This window comes from Fusarium redolens (genome assembly GCF_020744475.1).
Source record: "Fusarium redolens strain MPI-CAGE-AT-0023 chromosome Unknown BKA55scaffold_2, whole genome shotgun sequence".
NCBI classification, from domain to species: domain Eukaryota; kingdom Fungi; phylum Ascomycota; class Sordariomycetes; order Hypocreales; family Nectriaceae; genus Fusarium; species Fusarium redolens.
Window position 1 is genome coordinate 713512 of NW_025763665.1, and position 25016 is coordinate 738527.

The 25016-nt window shown below is 48.8% G+C and overlaps 7 protein-coding genes across 7 annotated transcripts; 5 read left to right on the forward strand and 2 right to left on the reverse strand.

The window, feature by feature from the left end:
- Nucleotides 1-1358: 1358 nt before the first annotated feature.
- On the forward strand, nt 1359-2870 carry BKA55DRAFT_589395 (Glutamate/Leucine/Phenylalanine/Valine dehydrogenase-domain-containing protein; the record flags this gene model as incomplete). Its single annotated transcript, XM_046194927.1, has 3 exons — nt 1359-1404; nt 1461-1736; nt 1837-2870. 3 exons carry the CDS (start codon nt 1359-1361, stop codon nt 2868-2870), a joined length of 1356 nt encoding a protein of 451 aa, XP_046054716.1.
- Nucleotides 2871-3957: 1087 nt separating this feature from the next.
- BKA55DRAFT_553664 (CoA-transferase family III domain-containing protein) lies at nt 3958-5553 on the forward strand. The gene is made up of 2 exons (XM_046191541.1): nt 3958-4191; nt 4248-5553. Exons 1-2 carry the CDS (start codon nt 4131-4133, stop codon nt 5387-5389), a joined length of 1203 nt encoding a protein of 400 aa, XP_046054717.1. The 5' UTR covers nt 3958-4130; the 3' UTR covers nt 5390-5553.
- BKA55DRAFT_553668 (Dynamin central region-domain-containing protein) lies at nt 5554-8614 on the reverse strand. Its single transcript, XM_046191542.1, has 6 exons — nt 8278-8614; nt 8088-8222; nt 6640-8026; nt 6325-6586; nt 6186-6270; nt 5554-6133 (listed from the first exon to the last, which is right to left on the reverse strand). Exons 1-6 carry the CDS (start codon nt 8328-8330, stop codon nt 5965-5967), a joined length of 2091 nt encoding a protein of 696 aa, XP_046054718.1. The 5' UTR covers nt 8331-8614; the 3' UTR covers nt 5554-5964.
- A 2123-nt stretch (nt 8615-10737) lies between these two features.
- BKA55DRAFT_589399 (WD40-repeat-containing domain protein) lies at nt 10738-12533 on the forward strand (the record flags this gene model as incomplete). Its single annotated transcript, XM_046194928.1, has 3 exons — nt 10738-11395; nt 11486-11844; nt 11904-12533. The coding sequence occupies 3 exons, from the start codon at nt 10738-10740 to the stop codon at nt 12531-12533; spliced, it is 1647 nt and encodes a 548-aa protein (XP_046054719.1).
- Nucleotides 12534-13746: 1213 nt separating this feature from the next.
- BKA55DRAFT_553673 (uncharacterized protein) lies at nt 13747-14160 on the forward strand. The gene has a single exon (XM_046191543.1). It carries the CDS (start codon nt 13833-13835, stop codon nt 13989-13991), a length of 159 nt encoding a protein of 52 aa, XP_046054720.1. The 5' UTR covers nt 13747-13832; the 3' UTR covers nt 13992-14160.
- Nucleotides 14161-18408: 4248 nt separating this feature from the next.
- BKA55DRAFT_684176 (uncharacterized protein) lies at nt 18409-20386 on the forward strand (the record flags this gene model as incomplete). Its single annotated transcript, XM_046198605.1, has 3 exons — nt 18409-18480; nt 18540-18692; nt 18752-20386. 3 exons carry the CDS (start codon nt 18409-18411, stop codon nt 20384-20386), a joined length of 1860 nt encoding a protein of 619 aa, XP_046054721.1.
- A 469-nt stretch (nt 20387-20855) lies between these two features.
- On the reverse strand, nt 20856-24539 carry BKA55DRAFT_670820 (CAS/CSE protein). Its single transcript, XM_046197959.1, has 7 exons — nt 24337-24539; nt 24114-24256; nt 23884-24051; nt 23655-23825; nt 22199-23594; nt 21847-22150; nt 20856-21793 (listed from the first exon to the last, which is right to left on the reverse strand). The coding sequence occupies exons 1-7, from the start codon at nt 24404-24406 to the stop codon at nt 21166-21168; spliced, it is 2880 nt and encodes a 959-aa protein (XP_046054722.1). The 5' UTR covers nt 24407-24539; the 3' UTR covers nt 20856-21165.
- Between the last annotated feature and the right edge of the window lie 477 nt (nt 24540-25016).

The following is a 25016-nucleotide window of genomic DNA, read 5'->3' on the forward strand; positions in this document are numbered from 1 at the left end:
GTGATTATATCTCGTGTGGGGTTATTTGTTAGCTGAGAATGTCCATGCTTACCTGGGGATATACTACGAGTAAGGCAACAGTCAGGCCAGCTCAGTTTGGCGCCGAGCAAGAATCACAAGTGATTAATAAAGGCATTGATGAAAGGATTAACGATGATGATGATGATGATTTCACACAAGCCAAGATAAGATGTGCAGGTAATTTACAGTACCCCCACTACGCAAGTCTAAGAGCGACGGTGGCAAGCGTGGAGGTGAAGTGCTGTATAGAGCGAATGGAGAGGATCTGATAATGGGTTGGAATAATGGGCGTTGGCTAATAAGAACCGTATCATGATTAATGAATGGCTGAAAACATGGCATCTTTGATCTTTACTAGAGAGGGCATGGTACGACGGCAGCCAGGACCTACATTGCCGAAGTGAACGAGCGAACATCGGAGGTTGAAGGTGGTGCCCATGAGAATGGGAGGCTAATAAGGTACCCGTATGCGCGCGACATATGAGAGCCCGAGATCCATTGGCTAGATGGTGGGGAAGAAACGGAGTTTGTACGGAGGAGCTCACGGCAGCTGTGAAGACCCTGGTGTAGTGTTAATAGATTAGTAAGGTACTCTCACATGTAAGTTACCTTGGGTATAATCTCATACTGTTACTTGCATCTTTCTATTACCTCAAGCAGTAGACGAAAACGGAGAGTATGTAGTGACAATCTGTAATTCATCCAACTTAGGTACCTTGGGTAGCGAATACAAATTCTTCAACTTACAAGACCACAAACTCCAGAACAGACAGTAATGAAAAAATGGAACCCCCCCCCCCCCCCCCCCCCCCAGGGTGTGTGATGAGGCTCCTTGTCGATGTCGATGTGGGGTGTGACGCTAGACTGGGGTTTATCAGGAACGACAGAGATTAGGGTGTGTCTTGTCACTCGATTAGATGGGATAATGGCAACGCGATTGCCTATCGAGTGAGCTTTTTTCTGACTCCCGTCCTTTATCTCTGAACACGGAAGACAAGGTACTTTGCAATTGTCGCATGTTTGCGCCGTGCCGCGCTGCTCTGCGCTCATGTATCGTATCCTGTCCTGGCATCGGCCTTGTATCGGATGCGGACGTGGACCTGGATGCCATGACGGAAAGAGTGATGGAGCGAGCCAAGCGACCATCTCTTGCCATTCTTTTGCAGCCCTCGATAACCATATAAACCTCGACTCCCGTCACATTCGAGACGGTTTCTCTCCCTCCTTATCTCATACTCACACGTCTCGAAAAGTGTATCGAATTCTTCGCAATCGCCTTCCTAGCAGGAATCTATTATCAACACTTTCGATATACATCCCAAATGCAGCTGAACACTATGTCTCACCTCCCTCAAGAGCCCGAGTTCGAGCAGGCTTACGGCGGTAGGTAATCTATATATACATCAATGAGAACACTAACCCTGACTTGCAATTTCTAGAGCTCGCCTCTGCCCTTGAGAACAGCTCTCTCTTTAACGAGCACCCCGAGTATCGCACTGCCCTTGCTGTGGCCGCCATTCCTGAGCGTGTCATCCAGTTCCGTGTCGTCTGGAACGACGACAAGGGTAACCTCCAGGTCAACCGCGGTTATCGCGTCCAGTTCAACTCTGCCCTTGGCCCCTACAAGGGTGGTCTTCGATTCCACCCCAGCGTCAACCTGTCCATTCTCAAGTTCCTTGGTTTCGAGCAAATCTTCAAGAATGCCCTGACCGGCCGTAAGTGACCTCATCGCCGCGCTTATCTGGTCCCTGCATATTGCGGGGCGATGGGATTAGCACAATTTGAAGGGAATCAGACTCGCTAACATTGTTCTAGTTAACATGGGTGGTGGCAAGGGTGGTGCCGACTTCGACCCCAAGGGCAAGTCTGATGCTGAGATTCGACGATTTTGCCAAGCCTTCATGACTGAGCTGTCCAAGCACATTGGTGGCGAGACTGATGTTCCTGCTGGTGATATTGGTGTCGGTGGCCGCGAGATCGGTTACCTCTTCGGCGCCTACCGCAAGCTCCGCAACCGTTGGGAGGGTGTCCTCACTGGAAAGGGTCTCTCATGGGGTGGTAGCTTGATCCGACCTGAGGCTACCGGTTACGGTCTCGTCTACTACGTCGAGTACATGCTCAAGCACGCCAACCGTGGCACCTTCGAGGGCAAGCGCGTCGCCCTCTCCGGCTCTGGAAATGTCGCCCAATACGCTGCTCTCAAAGTCATCGAGCTTGGTGGCTCCGTTGTCTCTCTTTCCGACTCCAAGGGTGCTCTCGTCGCCAAGGAGGGTTCTTCCTTCACACCTGAGCAAATCCACAACATTGCTGCCCTCAAGATCAAGCACCAAGCCCTGACCACTTTCGAGCACGATGGACAGTTCACATGGATCGAGGGTGCTCGCCCTTGGGTCCATGTTGGTAAGGTCGACATTGCCCTCCCCAGTGCTACTCAGAACGAGGTCAGCAAGGAGGAGGCCCAGGCTCTCGTTGATGCTGGCGCCTTCATCGTCGCTGAGGGCTCCAACATGGGTTGCACTGCTGAGGCTATCGATGTCTTCGAGGCTCACCGCAAGGAGAAGGGTGCTGAGGCTCTCTGGTACGCTCCTGGCAAGGCCTCCAACTGTGGTGGTGTCGCCGTTTCTGGCCTTGAGATGGCCCAGAACAGCCAGCGCATCCAGTGGACTGAGAAGGAGGTCGATGACCGCCTGAAGGCCATCATGAAGGATGCCTTCGTCGCTGGTCTCGAGACTGCTCAGAAGTACGTCGAGGCCAAGGAGGGTGAGCTTCCCAGCTTGATTGCTGGCAGCAACATCGCCGGCTTCATCAAGGTCGCCGAGGCCATGCACGATCAGGGTGATTGGTTCTAAGATGGACATCTAAGGAAGCCTGGGAGGAGATCAGAGATCGATCAGAAAGACCGCAATACCCGAGCTGGGCTCACATCAAGGCGATCTGATCTTCTCATCACGACTCTCTCGCCCAGTGTCGACTTATTTCTGCATGGAACGGAGTTTTATTCTTGGCTACTATCAGGGCATGCATACTGTTGGGCGTTGGTGGGGTTTCAAGAAGGGAATTACTTTTGTTTTTCTTCACGATAGACGTGGGCCTGGATCTTATAGTTTTTTTCACCTATTTCCTTTACATTTTCTCTTACAGCCCGATAGGACGAAGAATGAAACACAATACTTTTGATTTAAGTACATGAGCCCTCTATGACATATGTTTTTGGTAAACTTAATTATATCTACTTGAGGCTAAGCTTGATTCTTTCAAAATGTTCAAGCTTTGACCGATATCAAACCAATTGGCGTTAATACTCTGTCTCGTTCTTCAAGACTGGGGAAGATTTAAGCCACTTCACTCAATGGTATAGCTTCAAGGGCCCAATCTGATGAAGAGAAGATATAATTTAATTTGGTAAATTCTCCTCTTGGAGTATTGGGGTCTGGTGTCAGTGTAGGTGATATTTCGGCTACCTTACTCATGCACTCTTCTGAATCCAAACTCTCCCCGCTTCGCTAAATTGGTCAGGTACTGTTACAGGACATGATAGCCATGGGAAGCTTTAAACGAGGCCAAGTCGGATAATAGGTTAAACTTGACTACTGGTGCTGTTCATTAGTTGGTTAAGCCATGCTCACTTACACACGTGAAGTTGCTGAGTTTAAAGCAAAAGTCCCCAAGTGCTGTGCTGCAATAGTTCATAAACTGTTAATATAAGCTTTACTATATACATATCTTCTTTGGTATTGTATGCTGATGGTGATGCTCATAACCGTCTCCACTTGGGCGTGTTGTTCATTACCTTATAGTACGAAGTTAGGCTAAATTTATGTATGGTTCCTGGTTGTTTCCTTGTGGAACCTCGGTTGATGGGTAGTACCGCGGGGAAAATGTTGCCTTAGTACTTTAGGTAGATATCTTATCTCCTTCGCTATACATTGTAAGTCAGATATCATCACTTCCATTACGCTTATTTGATGCCTCACCTGATGGTCTTGGTTCTCGACTTTTTCTTCTAAGAAAAAAAAAAAAAGGAAAAAGAAAAAAAAAGAAAAAAAAAAACATATGTTACCACATATTTACTTTGACCTTAATCTTACCATACCTTCATATTATCTACGATGTCGCAGCATCCTCCTTTGACTGGTATTAAGGTGCTAGAATTCGCTGGTCTTGCTCCTGGTGAGTCCACCAAACACAAATGAAAGGGCAAAGTTGATAAACCGATTCCTTTGAAGGACCTTATGCTGGTATGTTGCTCGCCGACGCCGGTGCCTTGGTCGTCCGCATAGACCGCGCTCGACCCGACACATCTGCGCCTACAGAAGACATGCTAGCCCGGCACAAATCTTCCATATCCGTGGATCTCAAATCGGAGCGTGGTGTTGCGCTTATCAGACGCCTCGTTGCTGAGGCCGATGTCCTCATTGACCCTTTTCGTCCAGGCGTGCTCGAGAAACTGTCTCTGGGTCCGGATGAGCTGTGTCGTCTTAACCCAAGGCTGATATATGGCCGCATGACTGGGTTCCGTCGTGATGGAAAGTACGCACTCATGGCAGGTCACGACATTAACTATCTCGCTGTTTCAGGTACACTTGGAATGCTGGGCAGAGATGATGAGAAGCCACACCCGCCGTGGAACATCTTGGCTGACTTTGCGGGTGGAGGAGCAATGCTATTTGAAGGAATCTTAATGGCCATCATCTCAAGACAATCTTCTGGCCGCGGACAAGTTGTCGAGGCAAATATGGTAGATGGAAGCTCATATCTGACCACTTTCCCTCGAATGGCGCTCAAGACGATAATGGGGAACAGTGGCCGAGGAAACAATTTGCTCGATGGAGGTGCTCCTTTTTACGACACTTACAAGACATTGGATGGGAAATATGTTGCCGTTGGAGCTCTCGAACCGAAATTCTTTGCCGCACTACTTAGTGGGCTCGAGCTTGCTGGTCAAGGATGGGAGGATGATCAGCTCAACAGAGTTCGCTGGCCTGAGCTTCGGAAGTTAATGACAGACAGGTTTCGAAGCAAGACTCGTGCTCAGTGGGAACTAGTATTTGATGGTACAGATGCGTGTTGCACCCCAGTGCTGGAGTATAGCGAACTAGAGCATGACCCCAACCGGGAAGGTGATCAGAGACCAGCGGTGACGTTGCGGGAGACGCCATGTCTTGCGGTGAAAGAGGGCGTAGGGCATGTTGACCCAGCTCTGTTTGGACAAGGCCCAGGCGTACCCGGAGATGGCTATAGAGCGAGTTTGCTGAAGCCTGGAGCAGGGGGGGAAGAAGTCTTGAGGGAATGGTTGGGATGGAAGAACGGAACCGAGTATGTACTGGAGCGGGGAGGGTTTGTGCTCAAAGAGCTTTCCAAGCTGTGATATTTACCAATTATGGGCGTCGTGTTTTATATAAACCACTATTGGTGCAAGCCAATGGTAGAACGACTAGATAATTTGTGTTAGGACACAGGCACCGGAACGATAGAGTTGTGTTGGATGCACACTCAAAAGGGCAATGATTATATATTCTACCTACAACAGGACCTTGCTACACAATTTACTGAGCACTATTAAGCTCGGTAGAAAGCGCAAGCCAGGCATGAAGTCCGGGAAAGCTTAGCTGTCCAGCCAACACAAATCCTCCATTTACTCCCGCTTCCTTGACAACACCCCAAGATGAAACCACGCCTGCAAACGCTGTCGTACGCAAGGACCAAGCCATGCATCCCAATGTAAGTCATTAAGCAGTCTACTCTAGGCCTCCTCCTGAAAAGTGTGGTATCGAAAAAAAATAGTGATGCTCAGGACGTCATGCGAAGAGAGTTGGGAGACGACTGCTGGGTAGTGATCCCCCTGGGGCGTTTAATTCGTAGATAGAGAAGCTGCATACGGGCCCAGTCTGACCCTGACGCCGAGTTGAGAAGTGATGATGAGAATCTTCGTCCATCATCACATCACTGCACTTGGCTAACGATCTCACTAGCCTTCGAGAGAGACTCGACCATCTGCTGGCACTCCTTTCTCCGTCGGATTGTGAAGTCACTCTCCTTCAGAAGGTCGTCCAATGTGTCGGTTCGGTACATGTTCTCCAATAGCTCTCGTTGCATTTCGTCCTTGGTAAACCTATAGCTGATATTAGGCGACTTGATGGCATCTCTGGCTGCGAAACACTTACTGCACAAGGTTCAGCATGACAGCCTTGGGGACCATGTCAATCATGGTTCGCTTGACGATGTTATAATAAGAGGAGATGAGGAGCTCTATAAAACGATCAGTATTGTGTCATAAAAGCCCAATCCCTCATGTGCACATACTGATAACCTCAACCTCAATGTTCTCGCGTTCTGACAGAGTACCAGAAGCTTTGAGAGTGGGCGGAGGAGCTTCCATAGCGGCGGCCTTCTTCTTGTTCTTGGCCGCGAAGAAGCTACCAAAAAAGCCCGAGTTACCGGAGCTATCAGGATCGGGGACTGTCGGGCTTGCAGCCCGGGGGGTTGATGCGAGAGGCTTGCCAGTCTTAGGGTCAACCTGAACAGGCTTGCTGGGGTTGTATCGCTCATTCACCATCGCCATTGCCTGAGGTATCAATTAGTGCCATTCCTAATAAGCTCAGAACCGAATTGACTTACTCGGTGGCCGTTCAAGAAGTCGGGGTGACCTGTGTTGACGTAGCATGACTCCATAGCCACCAAATCTCTGACAAGCTTGTTGGTAGGTTCCATAGCCTTCTTGAAGAAAGCAATCACCACACCATGCATCTTTTCCTTCAGTTGAGGGTACCGGCGGTAAAGCTGCTTGGCGAGAAGCTGTGACAGAATTCGAACAAGTTCATCGTATACAAGAGAAACACACTTTAAGCTGGGGTCTTCTAATCGCTTAATCTGCTGCTTCACAATCAGCTCGAAAGCGGTAGTACCAACAAATAGTGCTGGAGAAGAACCAGAAGAGTTATAGAGGATAGTGCGGATGTCGACATCCTTGACGACATCAAAGGGGTCAATGGCCTTGACACCGTTCGAGTAAAGCTCGTGGAAGACAAAGCTGATACGAGCACCTCCCGAAAGCTCAGTGCTGGACAGCTCAGTGTTGTTACCATCCAGAACTGTGCGCCACTCATTGGTGAACTCGGTAATGATATTTAGAACGATGTTGGCGCTGTTACCGAGCATAGAAGGGCCGAGACTTTCCAGCTCAGCTGTGTATTTTTGGAGAGAACTACTGATGCGGGCCTTAATGTCAGGTAGGGTCTGCTTGATGTGCATCATGAGAATAAGGTTAAGTTTGCGCGCGAGATAAGGAGTTCCACAGTATGAGCTCTTGTTTCGGTAGGCCTTATGGTTTTCGAAAAAGTTCTTCTCAGCCTCGAGCGCCTGGTTGATGGCCTTTCGGTTATCAATATCTCGTTGACCTCGATTCACCACAGGGACGTAGCCCAGTCGAAGAGGAATGACACGGTTCGACAGGATATCGATGACATCGGTTCCCTCATCCATCAAATCAACCTTGGTCAAGACTCCGATCGTCCTTTGACCTTCAGGGTCAACCTCTCGTGCCAGCTTGAGACCGTCCGAGTTGGCCAAATCTTGGTTGGCGGCAGTGACTGCAAGTATGATCGCGTTAGACTTGCCGATATGTTTAAGAACCATCTCCCGGATCTGTCGTTCGATATCGCGGGGCTGATCTCCGACGGGGACCTTGGTAAGTCCGGGCAAATCGACCAGGGTCAGAGTGAGGACGTTGGGAGAGTAGATGCGAAGGTTGATGGGAGCGGGGGAGATGCCGGCATTTCGTCCAACCTTGGCTTCTGTTTCTCGAGAGATCTCGTCTCGAATCTTGGAGAAGTCGTAGAACTTCTGTCCAGGGGCATGAAGGAACTCTCCCCACTCATCGGCATTGGCCTGCTTATCATTGGTGGTATCAACCTCATCGGCCTTGACCCCATTGCTCTGTGCCGGGCGGTTGATGAGTTGAAGAACGAGGGGACGTCGGGTTACGATACCAGAGCCTCGGGGCAAGCTAAGAGGGGCGGTCAGTCTCGAGGCGACCCAACGTAGGCGGTATGCAGTAAGGTACTCACAAGTCTCGGCCGACAATATTCTCCAAAACTGAACTCTTTCCGCTCGACTGGCTTCCCACCACGGCGATCTGAGGCAAATCGATAGGGTTGTTGACACCAACAGTCGCGAAAACATCCTGAAGCTTATTGACAAGTCTATCAATGGAAGTTAGAGGTAGGGTAGAGTTGGAAGGTTGACATCGTGACTAACTGGATCAGGGCGGGATCCGAAATGCCGCCCTGTGAAGCAAGGGAGCCGCTCATATTCGTTGATTCTTCCAGCTTGAACCTGTGTACGCTTGAACGATGCGTAAAGTCGAGCGGGTTGAAAAAGACGGGTGGGGAGGAGGGTTGATGGTTTATTTAACTTCCGGAAAGCGGTCGAGGCAAAAGATAGCAGGAAACGTTGCGCAAGTTTGGAAAAATGCACCACAGCAGCCCTGATTGGTCTGTAAGTTTGTCACCTGTACAAGGCGTGAGAATGGAAAGCGTTCGGGGGTGAAAGCTCGTAGTAAATGAGAAATGGGTGGTGTTGCTAGAATAAAGGAGGGAACTCACAAGACGACAGCGAGTTCACGAGCCTAATGGCACTAAGAGTTGCGCGCCGCATTACGTCCTTACGTTGTGCCACACAGTGGCGCAGGAATACCCAATCTCAGGTTTTATTGCCTGACATAACTGGCCCAAGAGCTTAGCGTTTCCATCAATTGTATTGCACGTGACGGACCTGAATATCAATCTGGGCGACATGGAAGCTAAGAACTTTGTAGCCTGATGAACACGTCAGCTTGTGATGGTTCCCAAAGATGAAAATGGCTGCCTTCCTTTAGGCGGCATATGTAAGAGAAGCCATGATGATACTGTTAGGACGTGGCTTCATAGGTAGGCAGCTTCTCCTGACTGGAGGCCTCGATACATATGTTCAAACTTATTCAGCATTTTTAGAACAGGACGGTATTTCCAGGACACTTATACTACTTCTATTATGGGCTAGTAGAACCTCGTTCATATGATCAGTTCTTGAGTCTTTTCGATTTCAATCTTCAAGCGAAGATGAAAATCCAGCTAGCCATGCCCTTCATTTTTATTTGTTAGTTTAAAAAGATAAAAACAGATGTCTCCTGGTCTTGACAGGGTATAGAGGAAGGGAAGGATCATGCGCATGAAATATAGAAGTAGTGGATGAGCTACAATCCCAAAATGTCCATCTTTACGATACCCAATGTAAGCTACGATCTATCTATGTGCTAACCTTATTCGAGAACCGTCAGCATGGTGGTAGGGCTTATATGAATGATTGCAGTAGAAGTAACAAGTAAGAACATAATGTTTTTGGATGCCCCTTGAAGAAAGTCATCATTTGCGGTGACGATATGATCTGAACGTCATCAGCTAAGGCTGCAGTGGTGTGGGGGTGACACTGCATCTTAAGCCGAGACGCTAACTGACGGATGTGTGAGAAGCTCTATGAGGTCTTTCGAGTTTGGTGGCAGTCAACAAGAGAATGCATGCCCATAGGTTTCGTCCTTTGAGGTTTTCGAGAAGAAAACGACTCATTAAAGAAGTGACGGGATGTCAGAATAGTAAAAAGAGGCAATGTTGAATCGGCTATCTCGTCTCGCAAACCTCCACTTATTCCGCCCTCTGGTCCATAAGTTCCAATGTTTATGCCACTCAACGTCAGCCACTAAAGACCGATTGCTCCAGGGGTAAGCCCGGGTTGTAGGTGAGCTTGAGTGTGCTGTACACCTCTGCTTACTTGCTGAAGGAGAAGAATCCAAGGGTGAACTCACGGCTCCCAATCAGCACGGACAACAGACAGCTTTGCCATACCTCAACACATAACACCATACCTGGGCAACCTACCTGAGTCACTGACGAGACCACCACAGTGATAGCACTGGTTATCTCGTTGAAAGTCGTAAATACTCAATTGAGTCGTCTCTGGATTTTTCAATATTTACCTCCCTACCTATTTATCAAAGAACAAGAGGGCTATTTCCTCCAGCGCCTTCACCTCGTCGTCACATGCACACCTACCTTGCTAACTGACCACCTACCTTGCCTATCGAACGCCACCACCTCCACCTCCCGCTTCCAACCACCATCCATTACATACATTACATTACTATATCACGACTCTTTACATCGACCCTGCCTCCCGTCATCGTGCTGGCCTTCTTGCTGTTTCATTATCTTGTCTGAATACTGCTTTATTCTGGCTGAAAGCCAGTTTCCTATTAATCAAGCTACCCCAGATTCCACCGCGGCAGGAAACCGCGGAGAGGCCGTCCTGGACTCCTCCGGCGAGCCATCGCACCCAAATCTCCACGACACCACTTCCAGTGAACCAGACACGCCACATCTTCTTTCGAACCTTTCTAACACTACTGCTTCTGCCCATTCCTCCGCCGCCCCCTCGGCTCACGCAACCGCGCCCCAAACCCATCGACAGAACCGGAATCAGACACAGACTGGCATCGCGAATATAGATTCTTCGGCTGCCAGATTTGAAGGACTTCCGGGTCAAGCACCGGCTCGGATACTCGGACGACGTCAACGCTCCCCGGCTCCTGACCGCCGCCTCGAACCGTCAACCGACCGACCCTACGCGCCGGACGATCATCTTATCGCTGAGCCTAGAGCAAAGCGACGAAGAGGCAACGTCACGATGGGTGGCAGCGACATTCTTGATCCCCATAATGGTGCTCCTTTAGGGATTTCTAATGGATCAAGTGAAGTGTCTTCAGGGGTCACAAATGGTAACAAGGCTGCCTTGAACGGATCGTCAGCTCGAGATAAGAACAATTCGGCCATCAGAGGCAACGAACCATCCTCAAAGTACTTTGGCCATGATCGTGAGGAGGTAACCCGACTGTTGATACAAGCGTTATCAGACATGGGGTATCGGACTGCCGCGGATAATGTGAGCCAAGAGAGTGGGTACGAATTGGAGAGCCCAACCGTAGCCGGCTTCAGATCTGCTGTTCTGACCGGGTCATGGCCCAGGGCCGAAGAGCTGCTCGCCGGCGCTTCGCTGGAAACCGAAGACCCAGGCAATGGCCTTGTATTGGCACCTGGCGCAGATCCCAACGCCATGAGGTTTTGGTTACGACAGCAGAAGTTTCTGGAGCTTTTAGAGCAGAAAGATACAAGCAAGGCTCTGATAGTACTTCGAAGCGAGTTGACGCCATTATCCCATGACACTGGTAAACTGCATTTCTTATCAGGTCTGCTCATGTGTCGTTCGGTCGAGGATCTTATGGCAAAGGCCGAGTGGGACGGCGCGAGCGGCCAATCTCGAAAGCTGTTGCTCTCGGAGTTATCAAGTACGTTTTCTGTCAAATCGTTTGGTTCCGTGCTGACATGAGAAGAATGCATATCACCTTCGGTCATGCTCCCTGAAAACCGCCTGGCAGTCCTTCTTGAGCAGGTTAAGCAGAGTCAGATCGATACCTGCCTATACCATACTGAAGCATTATCACCCTCACTCTACTCAGACCACTTCTGTGACAGACGTAACTTCCCAACAGAGGTCGCATTGGAGCTTTCGGATATGCCCGATGAGATTTGGCAAGTCCAGTTCTCTCATGATGGATCTAAGATGGCGGCATGCGGCAGTAGCCCAGAGGTTATGATATGGGATACACGCACCTTTAGGGTCTTAGAGTCTCTCAATGGCCATGATGGCGGCGTTGGAAACATTGTTTTCAGCCCTGACGATTCTCTAATTCTCTGCTGCTCGAGAGACGGGCATGCAAGATTATGGACTACTCATGTGAGTTATTACCATCCCTCGATTTTCACACTCGAGCACAACACTAACAGCGAGCTTAGGGCGGGACTTTGATCAGGAAATTCCCTAAATTCGATGAACCGGTGAGCGGCTGCGTCTGGGCTCATGACAGTCGGTCACTGGTCATTGGAACGTTAGATCCTAATTACAGCCTTCGCACTCTGAACCTGGATACGAGTGAGCAGTACGAGTGGGGGGTAAAGCATAGGGTTCAGGATCTGTGTGGATCGCCAGATGGTCGCTGGCTTGTGGCTGTGGACAATCTGCAGACAATCCACGTTTACAACGCTGTTACACGAGAATTGGAGTTTGATATGGAGCTTAAAGCCCGACCGACATCAGTCAACATCAGCCAAGACTCGCGTCATCTTCTCGTCAATAAGTGCGACGGTGAAGCTCAGCTCATCGATCTCCTAACGCGGAACTCGGTCCAGAAGTTTTTCGGTCACACAGGCGGTGACTATCTAATCCGATGCTCATTTGGTGGAGCGAACGAGAGTTTTGTTCTTAGTGGCAGTGAAGATGGCAACATTGTTATATGGCATAAAAACACAGGTGCGGCAGTCGAGCGCCTGCCTGGCCATCATCCCCGCTGCAATGCCGTTGCATGGAATCCCACCGACTCGTATATGTTAGCGTCAGGGGGAGACGATGGCCGAATAAAGATGTGAGTGTCCGTTGCGTTGCCACAAGCAGCCAATGATTGAGTAAACAGCTAACACGAACCATTCAGCTGGTCCAACAAAACAGTCAGTCTTGAACTAAGGGCTCGTCATAACCAAGCAGGCAACGGCTGGGCAGCAGAGGAAAGATGAATGCGGTATCGTCAAAGACTCCTGATGCATTGAATGTGTCTAGACTACCCTGTTTTTTGGGGGGGCAGGAAGAACACAGTGGGTGTGCTTTGTGTTTGGTTTTATAGAGTAGATGGAAGCGAATGCACGGAAGCGCAACACCAAGAGTACTCGCCGATCCAACCGTAATTATCATGGGCTGAGAGGAATCGGGAGAGCGGCCATTGATTGTCTCGGCGTTGGGTTTGGGTGTTGATTTATAAAGCGAGATGTCGGAATATGTTAAGATCGTCGCCCTTCTGTATTCAGGCAGACAGAAGCGTGAGTGTGAAATCCCACCTTTGTAAACCCTTCTCCTGTCCGTTTCTACCTTGGCAGCCCAGAACGAGTCTCCTTCGTGTGCCAAAAGGTTGACTTACCCTGAATAAGACAGATTGGGCGTCGCCTGTAAGATCGTTTCTGGCACAACATATTTTCCACCAAAGCAGCAGAAGACAGCAGTGAGCCGCCAACTGAAAAGATGGTGTCAACTACGCAAATAGCGCAGGCGATGATATCGGTGTATCTGTTTAAAGTCATTGAGCTTGAAGCATCCTGTAACAGACTTACGCTCAATCTCGAAGTCCCTTAGCCCCCAGCAAACCTTGTGGTCTGGAAAAGCCATGGCAGAGTGAATCATGGTCTCAAGAAAAAAGATCAAATGAGAGTACAGTGAGTCTTGTGATTTGGCGACCGTGGAAAGAGACAACTTCACCGGAATTGGTCACGTAGGTAGTCAAGGCGCGGTACAATGTGATTCCCGAACGGATTCTTGCTATTCCCACCAATGCCGCAGTCAATACCATAGAACCACAAAGTCAAGATTTGGATTGGGTCAGGTAAGATACTGGAGCACTAGAGGCGGTCTGCTGCCCGCTTGGATGGGTGGATATAACTGGCGATGTCTACAAGAGTTGGAGTTATTGTGAAGAGATTGGACAAGAAACCAATTTCTGTAATGGTAACCGGGTTAAAGCATGAATTGGCCAAGGACTGTATGTGGCCGATAACTGAATGGACAACGTCTAGGGGAGGTAAGAAAACTTAGGACCTTCATCCAAATCGACAAAAAGATTTTAGCATCTTTGTTTAAAGTTAGAGGTTTTCTTACTCCCTGGGGAACGCTCCGCAAGACGTATGCATAGAACAAAGAATCCCCAGCTTAACCTAATACATTTCATTATCGGCGGTACCTGCATGAACCGACCTTGCAGTACTGGGACCAGGGCAGATGGGTGGCGGCCAGGTCAAGCACGGGATGGCACGCCATTTGTGCATCCCCAAGATCGATATTAGGCACAAACTGAGAGCATCGTAGCCTCAAAATTGAAAGACTAGATATAGTCAGGGGTTGACACAGTACTGAACATGCTTATCACACAATAGCCTATCGGTGCGCCACGATCTGGGTTGGGTGGTGAATAACGTATCGACAACAGCAGCTGAGATACTGGGCTAGACGAGCAGAGGTTCATGAATCTATCTGAATGTAGGTAGTTAAGGACACCTAGATCAAAACATCGAGTGCCCCAGGAGTTATCCAACTTCTAAGATCTGATCAAGGTCAGGTCTTTGCATTTGTGGCGAATACACGACGATTTCAACTACAGGCTCATCAAATTACTCGGCAAGGCACGATGCTATGATGGGTCACTGGTGGACTTTGAAGAAGGGTATTGGATATATGCATCCAATCATTTAGTCCATCTACATCAAGAGACAGACCAAGGAGGCGGCAGCCACAGTAAATCAGAATCACTTGCGTCTCCTCCGGAATACATCCCCAGACCCCTCAAGTGACAGATGAAAGAGTCGAGCCATTTTACAGAATTGAGAAGTACTTACTCGAACTTCTTCTCGAAAATTCAACTAGGAAGTTAAATTGACTTACATCTGCCAACACCTTGGTTATGGATCCATATGAATATTGCAAAGCCGCCGCCGATACATTTCGGACGGTGAAGCGAAACAAACTACACTCTGCTGGTTTCCGCACACAATGACATATCAGAATTCATAGAGTATAAATAATCACGATGTAGGGGGCTGATTATCGATTTATCTGCCATTGAGACTTCTCCTCCTTGGCTTCCTTTGAACCCCTGTCGACACATGGTGATCCGTGCATTGTCGAGCCATGTCGAGAGACACCCACAAGACACCAAGACCCTGACGTCTGTTTCCCCCCTGACGCTGGAGCCACCATGGCTCACGGACGACGTGTGCACTAAGACGGATGAAGAGCAAGGCCGAGGTGGGAATGAAGGGCCGAAGCGGGGGTAGAGTTGGTGTTGTTGAAGGGGCATCTGTAGCATCTTCACAGAAATGAATGTCAAGGAGGGCCAATTAAAGATGTTCTTTGAGGCGGCAAACCGTATTAGATGGTTAGAAGAAAGGGGTCAACGAGCGTGTTTCGAATAGGGTCGTGATAATAATATCCCACTCACCCGAGGATAGAAAACTGCTTGGTAGTTAACGTTCTGAACACTGTCGTTGTGCATCCGGAAATAGCTCCTTCAGGAAGAGGACGGAGAGCAAACACAGAGCGATGTCGATGTCACTTTAAGACCCCTGGAAATACCCCGACGGGATTTGATGTTTCCAATATCCCTGCTTAGTGGCCTAGGAACGGCCGCCGCAGGGTCAGGTATCTGGTATCTCACTGTAATTGTGTTTACTACCTAATATTCAGTAGAAAAGCTGACGTTCAGCTCGAATGAACGGTCAGGAAACTCGTAGAGTGAAGGTTATATTTCCATGTTCATCATTTTCCCTACATTGTCGGTACTCAAGCGATAACCTTAGGGATAAGGGCGAGTCTGTAAACCATATACGGTTAGTCGGTAGGGGAATGAAGAGAAGTCGACTGTCGGAAGGATTCTGAGGCGAGGATGCTTCGGCCTACCTTACTGTACATACCTTACTACATGCTATGTATGTATTAATGCGTTGATATTACGTTAGTTATAAAAGATCTGGAAATCGTCGCGGGATGGGCCGGCGCCGCGTGTAAATGGGTGACGGACTCTGCCAGTCTGCCCATAAGGTATCGTAGCAGCACGTAGGGAGTACAGAATCCCAGATTGCAGAAAACCTAGTGTAGTATTTTGAGTATCTCTGATGGAGCCCGCACTGGTAGCGCGGTGTTAGAACAACCACAACTGTTGACTTTCACCATTTGCTGACCACCTCTCTAAAAAGAAACGACAAAGAACTTGAATCGATAGTGATCATACATGTGGTGTTGCGGATAAGTTCAACCGCATCCAAAGTACTTTCGATGAGGCTTTCAGCTCTTGTTTCTTTCCTTTTAACTCAAGACCATAATACAGCGACTGCAGCTAGGCACTAATATAAGGCAAGCCTTTGCTTTTTTCGATCTTGGGGGATCCCTGCAGATGACATACCGCACTCCGTGCATTACCGTGCGATGAGAAACACCCAGTCGATCCAGGCATGGGTTAACCAATGGCTCAAGCGTCGGTATGGGCACGGCTACAAGCACAGGAGTTGGGCTTCGATTTTCGGGTTACGACCCTCATCATATCGTTTGTTTCTCAAATATAGTGTCCACAGACATGGTTACCAATACTCCTGGAACCGATCAATGTAAGATGCGAACACGCTATACATACATAATTAAGCGGTCACGCGGACCTGAAATTAACACCCATCCTCCATGGGAGTTTAGAGGGAATCACGGGCAATCAAACGTCGAAAGGGAATAATGCAGCGGCGAGAATCAAGGGTACTGGAGGTGCTGGAACAGAGACTTCTCAGCGGCGAGATCGGCCCACCAAATCACTTCGTGGCTTGCAAAGGAGAGCAATTCAGAGAATCTAATGTAGCCGCAATCTTGCCAGAAGCGCTAAGGTATCCTGAGTCGTGCTCCCTGCATCCTGCAGCAAGCAGGTTGGAACGATATCTTACATACTACGTAGTAGTAACTTCAAACGCTCCGGGGCTGAAGAAAGGAGGAATTCCTCACCAATCTACGAGCTGAGTCTGCCCTGCAGGTTTCAGTCCTACCTATCTACCAGATTTTGCTTCCCAATTTTGCCCATTGAGACACTATTTTACTACAGCTGGGGGAAAAGAGGATTGAATATTATGTCCAAATGCCCTTCCTACCTGGTAGGTACTAGGTACTAGGTACTAGGTACTAAGGTAGGTTGGTCAGCAAGCACAGGGGTACATACCTGGTAATCAGTTGTCAAATTCTCCTGGCGTAGAGTAACAAGGTCGATCCACCAGGCTTACCCGAGTCAGTTTCATCTGGGATGAACTGTTTGCTGACCGACTAACCGCCTAGTTTCTCAAAAGTTGTCCATAATTGGGAAATTTCCTGACACACATGTGTGAAGTTCTTATTCTTCTTGCTCCTCAACGTTGATTATGCAAGATCTCACGCGATACGGCCAGACACTGACTGCGCTTTAAACTTTGTAAGATCTCAATAAGATATCCGCGCTCGGTCCTCCCACCACAGAAGGAAGAGAGTAAAGACCAACATTGTTATTTATTTTTTAAAGTACCTTAGGTACTTAGGCTAGAAGCTTATGGCCAGCAGGAATGCCTTAGTACCTAGGTCTTGAGGTAGGTACCTAAGGTTAGTGGTTATAGGTTGTGTCGGCGTGTGCCTTTCTTTCTTCCACCTATGCTGGTAACTTAGGAGAAGGGTATGGGGCCTGGCAAGTTGTGTTGGCCTTACTGTAGGGAAACCGCTCTACCGGTGCTGAGGTTGTTCCTTCCATTTCTGTTCGAGACTTTTAGTTCATTTCGCCTGATTCTTGGTTGTACCGCATCTTCCTCTGTACCTGCCTTAGTACCAATCCACCCGCATCGACCCTCGCGCCCCCCGGTCTTTACTCAAAGGTGGATCCTGCTTAAAGGTGAACCTCGTGCTAACCATGTCTCATCCAAGATGGATTAGGTCAAGAAGCTGAGGCCATCTCATCATGGTCCCCTCCTCCCGCATCCATCCCATCTCCAACAGGGGCTGGTGGAGGTCGGTTAAAGAAATCCAATCCGATGGAAGGAAGAGAAGACCTTTAGACGGCCAGCCAACGAGCTGAACTAATCAACGTTTGTGTCTACCTAAGGTAGGGGAGTAAGCCACCAACGAAAACCAAGCCCATCCTTCTTCATCAAACAACCCTTTTAGGTTTTCTGTTGTATTCTATTCGACTTTCTTAGCAAGACAAGACGAGACACGGGACGGTTGTTACCTTCCTTTTTACCTACTAACCTACTGTTTGCACCTAAGCCTGCTCCTAACCTAAGTTTGTACCTGGCCTTAATTGGCTACTTCGATCTGCCCGTCCCGTCTCCGAGCAGCTGCCGAACCTTTCATTATCCGGCCGAGTCCCCTTTAGTTTGCTTCTGTCCGGTCGCCACAAACATCATTGGATCTTTCGACTCTTCTAATTTTCTTCTCTGCATTCCACCTCAACGGGATTTTGACTTCATCTTTTGTATGCTCAGCTTGTTTTTGATTAGCCAGATTTCGCAGTTCTGTTTCTGGGAGCTTGTTTGTTTTCTGCTACTCTTGGTTTTGTTGGGATACTCTATCCCTCTATTGGCTTCCGTTCATGATTCAGTTCTCATGATGCGATTGTGATCCCGCTTGCTTGCTTCTTTTGGCATCAATCAGTCCGACTTGTCATTGTTCCTATGGTTTACGTTGCACATATTGTTATCGTGCCCATTCACCATGGATAACTTGGAAGGGATGCTCCTGGTCCCTCCAGAACGAGGCCAGATTCTTGGTAGAGCTGTTTGGAAGGTTAGTCTCCTTTATCGCGCCGCTTCATTTCTCCCCCGAACTCACAATCGTTCAAAAAGCTGCGATATGTTGTCGTTGGTAGACGTAACACCAGAGGTGGCCCTAGTCAATCACAGTTTACATCCAACGGTCGCAACAACAGTCTTGGGGGCAGCAGATCTTTCCCCAAACTACCCATAGAAGAATCCTGTATACTCATCTACAAACACAAGGTATGAAGCCCCTGAGTATCTAACCCGATGTCTCCCAGCTGACTCCATCGGAATTTTAGGACGACAATGAGCCAATTCAGCAATGGCCAGTGAACTCTATCACCGATTGCCAGGTCCAGCAGATCAATCACCGCAAACAGGGCCCTGTTCTTCCTACTCTCGTCATATCTGTTGCCGACAAAGAGAAGAAGCGACGTTCGAGCCGGGCTGCCGGTCTCATATCATCGAGCAAAGAAGCTAGCGCGACGACTCTGTGGTTTCGCACGCCTCCAGACGATCATCATCTCAGTTTACATGAGTGGGCACGCAACATTCTTGCTAGAAAATCTCCGATGAGTCCAGAGAGCCCAATGTCACCCCAGTTCTCCAATCCTTTTGCCTCGATGTCTCGCGACACCTCCGATTATTTCTCCCGGCCAACTAGTGGAAACAAATCCGGCCGTTCTGATCCACGGAGTCTTCAACACAAGAGCTCTATCAATACCCAATCAACAAATACAACCACCACCACCAGAGAACGGCCCCTCACATTCAGTTCCGAATCCCCCAGTTTACGATCAAAACGCAGCGATGTCTCTTCCCCTTCGAGCAACAATTATCCAATTCAGCAGATGAATTTTCCGATTCCTGGGCAGCACTACACTACGGTCCTTCCAACTGATTTGCCATCCCCTGTCAACACCACAGGAGATTATCAAGGGGAATTCATTGAGGGGTGGACCTCCGCACAAGGGAGGTCATCCACAATGAGCTCGCCGATCCGCGGTCGCAGCAGTATTGGCTCTCAACCACATCCCTCTATCGCAGCGATAGAGTCCAGCTCTCCGCCTGGGCCACGTGAGACCATCTTGGACAGAGCGTTTCAGATGCGATGCATTCCTGGCTCGGAGCGAGAGGTGCCTGGCGAGGAGAAGTTGAGCTCGTTAGCTCGATTTGATGCATTGATGCGAGAAGCTGACGACAAAATGAAACAGAGGGCAGAAGCCGAACGAGCCCAACAATTGGCAATGCGCAGTGCTTTCGAGGCCTCTGACAGTTCCAGTCAAGATGATGAAAGTGATTCCGACGATTTGGACGAGGATGCATATGGAGGCGTCCCTGATCGACGAGGTCCGGCCTTGATACCTTCGACAACACAAAGGGCATTGCAGTTTATTACTGATCGTCGCGACCCAGCACCGCTATCACCATCCAGCCGTTCTTCGGTATCAAGGACTCCAATGATACCCCAGTCACCTCCTATACGACCGCACACTGCACATGCCAAGACGAGGCCTAATCCCACGCAGAGGACCAACAGTACCCCTCAAATGATTGCCAGCATGGCTAGGCTAGAATTGGCAGCACCCCCAAACAAGGTGTCTGACGATTCCTCATTAAGGTCGAATGGAGACAAGCGTCTCTCCACTTCAAGCACTGCTACCAAAAGGTTGAGTTTCACCGAATTTACCAAAAGACTATCGAGCACCAGTAGCTTACTGTTCGTCCAGACGAACGCTAGTGGGAGGAGTTCCCGGAGAAGCAGCGAGATCGACATCCAGCCCTCGTCCCTACCACGTGGGACACTGAATCCACAAAGATTTGCAGTGCCCACCCGAGACCAAGACCGAGACCAAAGCTCGGGCGATGTCACCACGAGATGCGGATGGCGCAACAGTGTTGGCGTTGTCAGTAGAGATGGCACCTTCTTCTGAGTTCGCCATATCAAGAAACAACGAGACCCCTATACTGAGACGATCACACGATACTCGATCCCATGGCTGAAGCTTTGACGATTCTGAAGCGATATCTGATTCTAGATTTTGCCATCATGCAATTGCATATGATAAGGATATGGGCAGTCTTCGGTGCAGCCTAGCTGCTTGTACGATTTTGATACCAAACGATAGCATCGTCACGACTCTTATGAATGAGATAAGGGGCCATTGGGTACGTGGCCCCAGGCGTTTACTGTTCTTGGATGACTTTCTGTCTCCACAAGCATTGATCGGTGTCTTTGGATTCTGACGGACATTGGCATACATTCAGCCCCATAGATATGTCTTGAGGGAGGCTCAGGTGTCATGATCAGGCCCATTACGAATGATACATTTAGGCGCCCTGTTTATTTGGTTTATTTATCATACAAGGGTTGTTTCACGATCAAAGCATCATCTCATACATCTTAAAACTACTTTTGACGTGATAGCATTGTCATGCACGTGAAGTCATTGGTGAAGGTTTCTCGGAGGCTGGAGCTCAGAGTCCGTCCTCACTTGATGTGAGTTCTCCCCAGTCCTCTATTACTATTGCCGATTTGGGTGCTCAACTCTCATGCTTTTGTCTTGCGTGTAATCCATCAATTGCATTTGCAGACCCTCGTTGGGTCTTGGTATTCTTCGTAAGGCCCATTCAGTATCATCTAACATCCCACGGAGGGACGTCCTTGACCCCCTTTTTATCATCCACATTCAACATACCGGACCTCCTTGGTTTATCGGATATACTTGGTGATGGCTTCTTGCTCCTCGGGGCTTAATCGCTCACTGATGAAGCGCTCAACTGCGCCGCCATGTCGCTGGTTGGCGCTGACCATGTACTCCTTCACCCACTTGGTGACGTCGAGAACCTCGGGGAAATCATCCTTAGCCAACGCTCGGCAAGTGTTGAGTGCAGTAAAGGACATGCCGAAGCCAATGTCATCAACATCTGCCTCGGCAACGACCTCGTCACCAGCGCCAGCAGCCACAGTAGGAGGGTTGACTAGTAGTGAAAGAAGCTTGCGACAGCTGTTGGCCCAGCCCTTCGCGAACTGTTGAGCAAACGCTGACGAGTCACACAGAGTCTTGGTGAGAGAGACAACAGCAACCTTTCGATCAACTGGGCGAGCAAGTTTCTCTGTTTCACCAAGGACAAAGGCAGGGTAGACCTTAGTGAAAACGCCATCTTCCACAGAATTTGACTGCTGGATGAAGTAATCGGCTCCATAGCCAGCCTCAAGACGAGCAGATACAAGATGGTAGAAGCGAACAAAACGGAGTTTTAGAGACTCGGCAGGAGCTCCTTGAAGCTTCGTGTAGATGAGCCTGAGAATTGTACCGAAGTAGTCATTAAGGACAGCCCTGTGGCAAAATATTAGATACAAACACTCAACACGTGCAAATGGAAGACTTACGGCTCAAAGCTCTTGACAATGGAATCCAGGATGTCAAAGGCGAGTACCTCCGACTTTTTGCCACTGAGCAGTTTCTGGAAGATTCCAAGCACAGGCGCAATTTGGTCCTCGGCCTGAATAGCTTGGGATGCCCGAGGAATGACAGCTGACAAGAGGCGGGTGCATGCAGGGACGTTCCCTCGAGTCTCCCAAAGTGTTGGGTTTAGAAGAGGACCTAAAAGGGCCTTGTAATTCTCCGAGATGGTCTCAGAGGGACTAGATTCGAGAAGCTGCGCAAGAATCTGGAAGACATATTGCATGAATTCTGAGAACGTGTTAGCAAGGTTCATGAACATGGGACTGCGTGACTTACCCGTGACATCCTCGACCAAGATTTGATGGAAGGGCCCCCACAGCTTCTCGTTGAAAAGAGCAGCATTGCTAGGGGCACAGTATCGGACAAGAGCACCAATGGCCTCAAAATGATAGTAATAGAAGCGGGGGTTGCTGGGGTTTTGCTTCATAACATTGGTGATGAGGATAAGATGAGTCAACACATTGTCTAGCAGAGGCATAGCTCCGTCCTTGATAACGATCAAAATTCTCATAACACAACGCATTAAAAACTCGTTCTCCTGCAGCTTGGCAGGACTTGATTCCTTTTCAATGAGTTTGAAAAGATGACCGAGGAGATCCTTGGCGAAGGGTTCAATGTCTGCACGGGGAAACATGGCATTGCCCACATCATCTGTGAGGAACAACACCCTCTCCACTGCAATAGCAGCATAGGAGTAAACGACGTAGTTATCCGAGTTCAGGTTCTGGATCAGAGGGCCCAGAGCCACTTTCCATTGCTCCTTAGACAGCTGACTTCGGAAAGTGTAGAGGTACTTGATAGCGTCCACCTTCGAGATTGGCTCAACACCTTGCGCGCTGATAAGATCTTGGGCAATGTGCTGCTCAAAAAACTCAACGACATTGACAAGAGGGTTAACAGTCTTTACACCCTGGGCAGCAGTAACAGCACCCTTGGCGGCAATAGACAGGAAGAGATAGATAGCAGTATCCTTGGCCTTCCAATCACTGCTTCCCTGAGACAAGTAGTGACCGATATATTTAGATACCACCGTTGTCACAGGCGCTTCAAATCGTTCCTGAAGCTTTCGAAGAAAGTCGGTAGCAGATCGACGACGAGAGTCTGTATCGGATCCCTCCAGATCCCTGCGAATGAATTCGATAGGCTCGTCCTCGAAGAGCTCGATATCCGATTCGCGAAGCGCCACGTTCGGTAGAATAACCTTCTCGACAATCTGTGTCAAAACATCCTCGCTGTTGAAGATTCCTGAATGTTGTGTGGAGGACGCAATAGCGGTTAGGAAATGCAGAGCTTTGCTGACAATAATGTCGTACTTGGTCTCGGGGCCAGTTGAAGACAAAAGGTTCCACGCCTTCTCAATGAAAGGCTGGCAGTATTTGGAGAAATCCTCGTCGTATTTGACGGTGAAAAGTTCGAGGATCTCGCATATATCAGCCTTAACAGTATCAACTATGCTCGTCTCGGTGTCGTCGTCGGTCTCCAACAAGGGGTTGGAGTACGTAAGGTACTTGTGGAGGAGTTCAGAGATGCTGCCGAGGTTCTCCTCGAAGATAGGAGGTAGATCATGACAAGACATGTCATGCAGAATCTTGATCTGAAGGTCCAAGGCCTCGAACCAGCCATGCAGCACGTCCTTCTTGTCGTTGTTCTCGGCAATCTTCTTATCGGTTTTCTAATGCGCCAGAAAATATGAGCACGAAGCAGACAAGAGTGCTCACTCGCCATGACTTACCACGAGAAGCTGAACGAAAGCTTGTCCAAAGGTCTCAATCACATGATTGATTTCCATGTAAAGTTCGTCTGTTCGAAAGAGGGGTCGCCATCTGGCAAAAATAGAGTGTGCAACTTCGAGAACACCGACGTTGACCTTGGGGTCAGTAGCGGAAAACCGGCTGACGAGTTCCTATATCAAGAATGTCAATACAGGAGATAGTAACTACACATCGATATTGCGAGCTCACCTGAGTAAGGGTATCCCATCGTCGCCAGAAATCAGAGTCTGCGATAACGCTGATAGCGTCACCAAGCTGGGCCTGAATATTTGGAGGAGATGAGATCATGAGACCAATGAGGCGCTCCTTGATGACTTGAACTTCATCTTGAGGTAGCTTGTAGTTGCCTTCCTCGTCCTACACGAAGTTTGCGATTTAGTATTCTGGACAGGGTCGATCGAGTGAAAGGCAAGACGCACCACATAGTTTGTTCGGATAAAATTCTTGAAGGCCAATGCAGCAGCGAGTCGGGTCTTTGGTGGTAGGGTGTCGGAGTTGACAATGTTGAGAAGACTGAGAGAGTACTGAGGCTTGGTAGCCTCTTGTTTGAGGGCAGTCTCGGCTGTTGATGATGATTGTTTATTAGTTTCCAATCAAAACCGCGGGGCAACGAAGGGGTGGGACAGGCAACGGATCAAGTACCTTTACGATGCTCTGTAGGATCCAGAGTTGCGTCAAGAAGTTGAGCGATCTGACCAATGTCGGCCGCCATGATGAGGAGGTATTAGTAAGGGGGGCTTCTAGAGGAAACGGTAAAGGACGAAGAGAAGAAAGAAATGAGCGGTGGTGATGGGGAAGGACAAGTTTGGAGGTAGTAACAAGAGCTGAGAGGTTGCAGGTTCAGGTTGATAAACAAATCAAAGCTCGGGCGGCTCTATTTTTTTCTGGGTCTCCATTGGCGAGATACTATTGGCAGTATATGGCCTCGAAGCCTTCAACAGTGAGCTAGCCTAAGCAGTCGAGCTGCAGTTGATGGGCTCTAGAGCTAGTCGCACTAAGGACAGCTCTAGGTCAATACCTGAGCCCTCAGTGAGCAAGAAAACTTATGATCTAAACCTAGGGTGCCAATATCAACTGATCTCAAGGTTCATTGAGTCTACACTAAATTTACTGGAATGTTTTTGTCACTTAGGATAGAGGTCCTAAGTTTTCTTGTCTCACCTAGCTAAGGGACATTAACTACCTCGTAGCTTAATAGCACCCTAATTGGCCGTACTGTTACCCAATGGTGGCCTGGTAATACAGCTCATCTATACAGAGGGTATGGAAAAAAGGATTGTTATCAAGGAATTCAAGCGACAGGATGTAAAATATAGGCTATT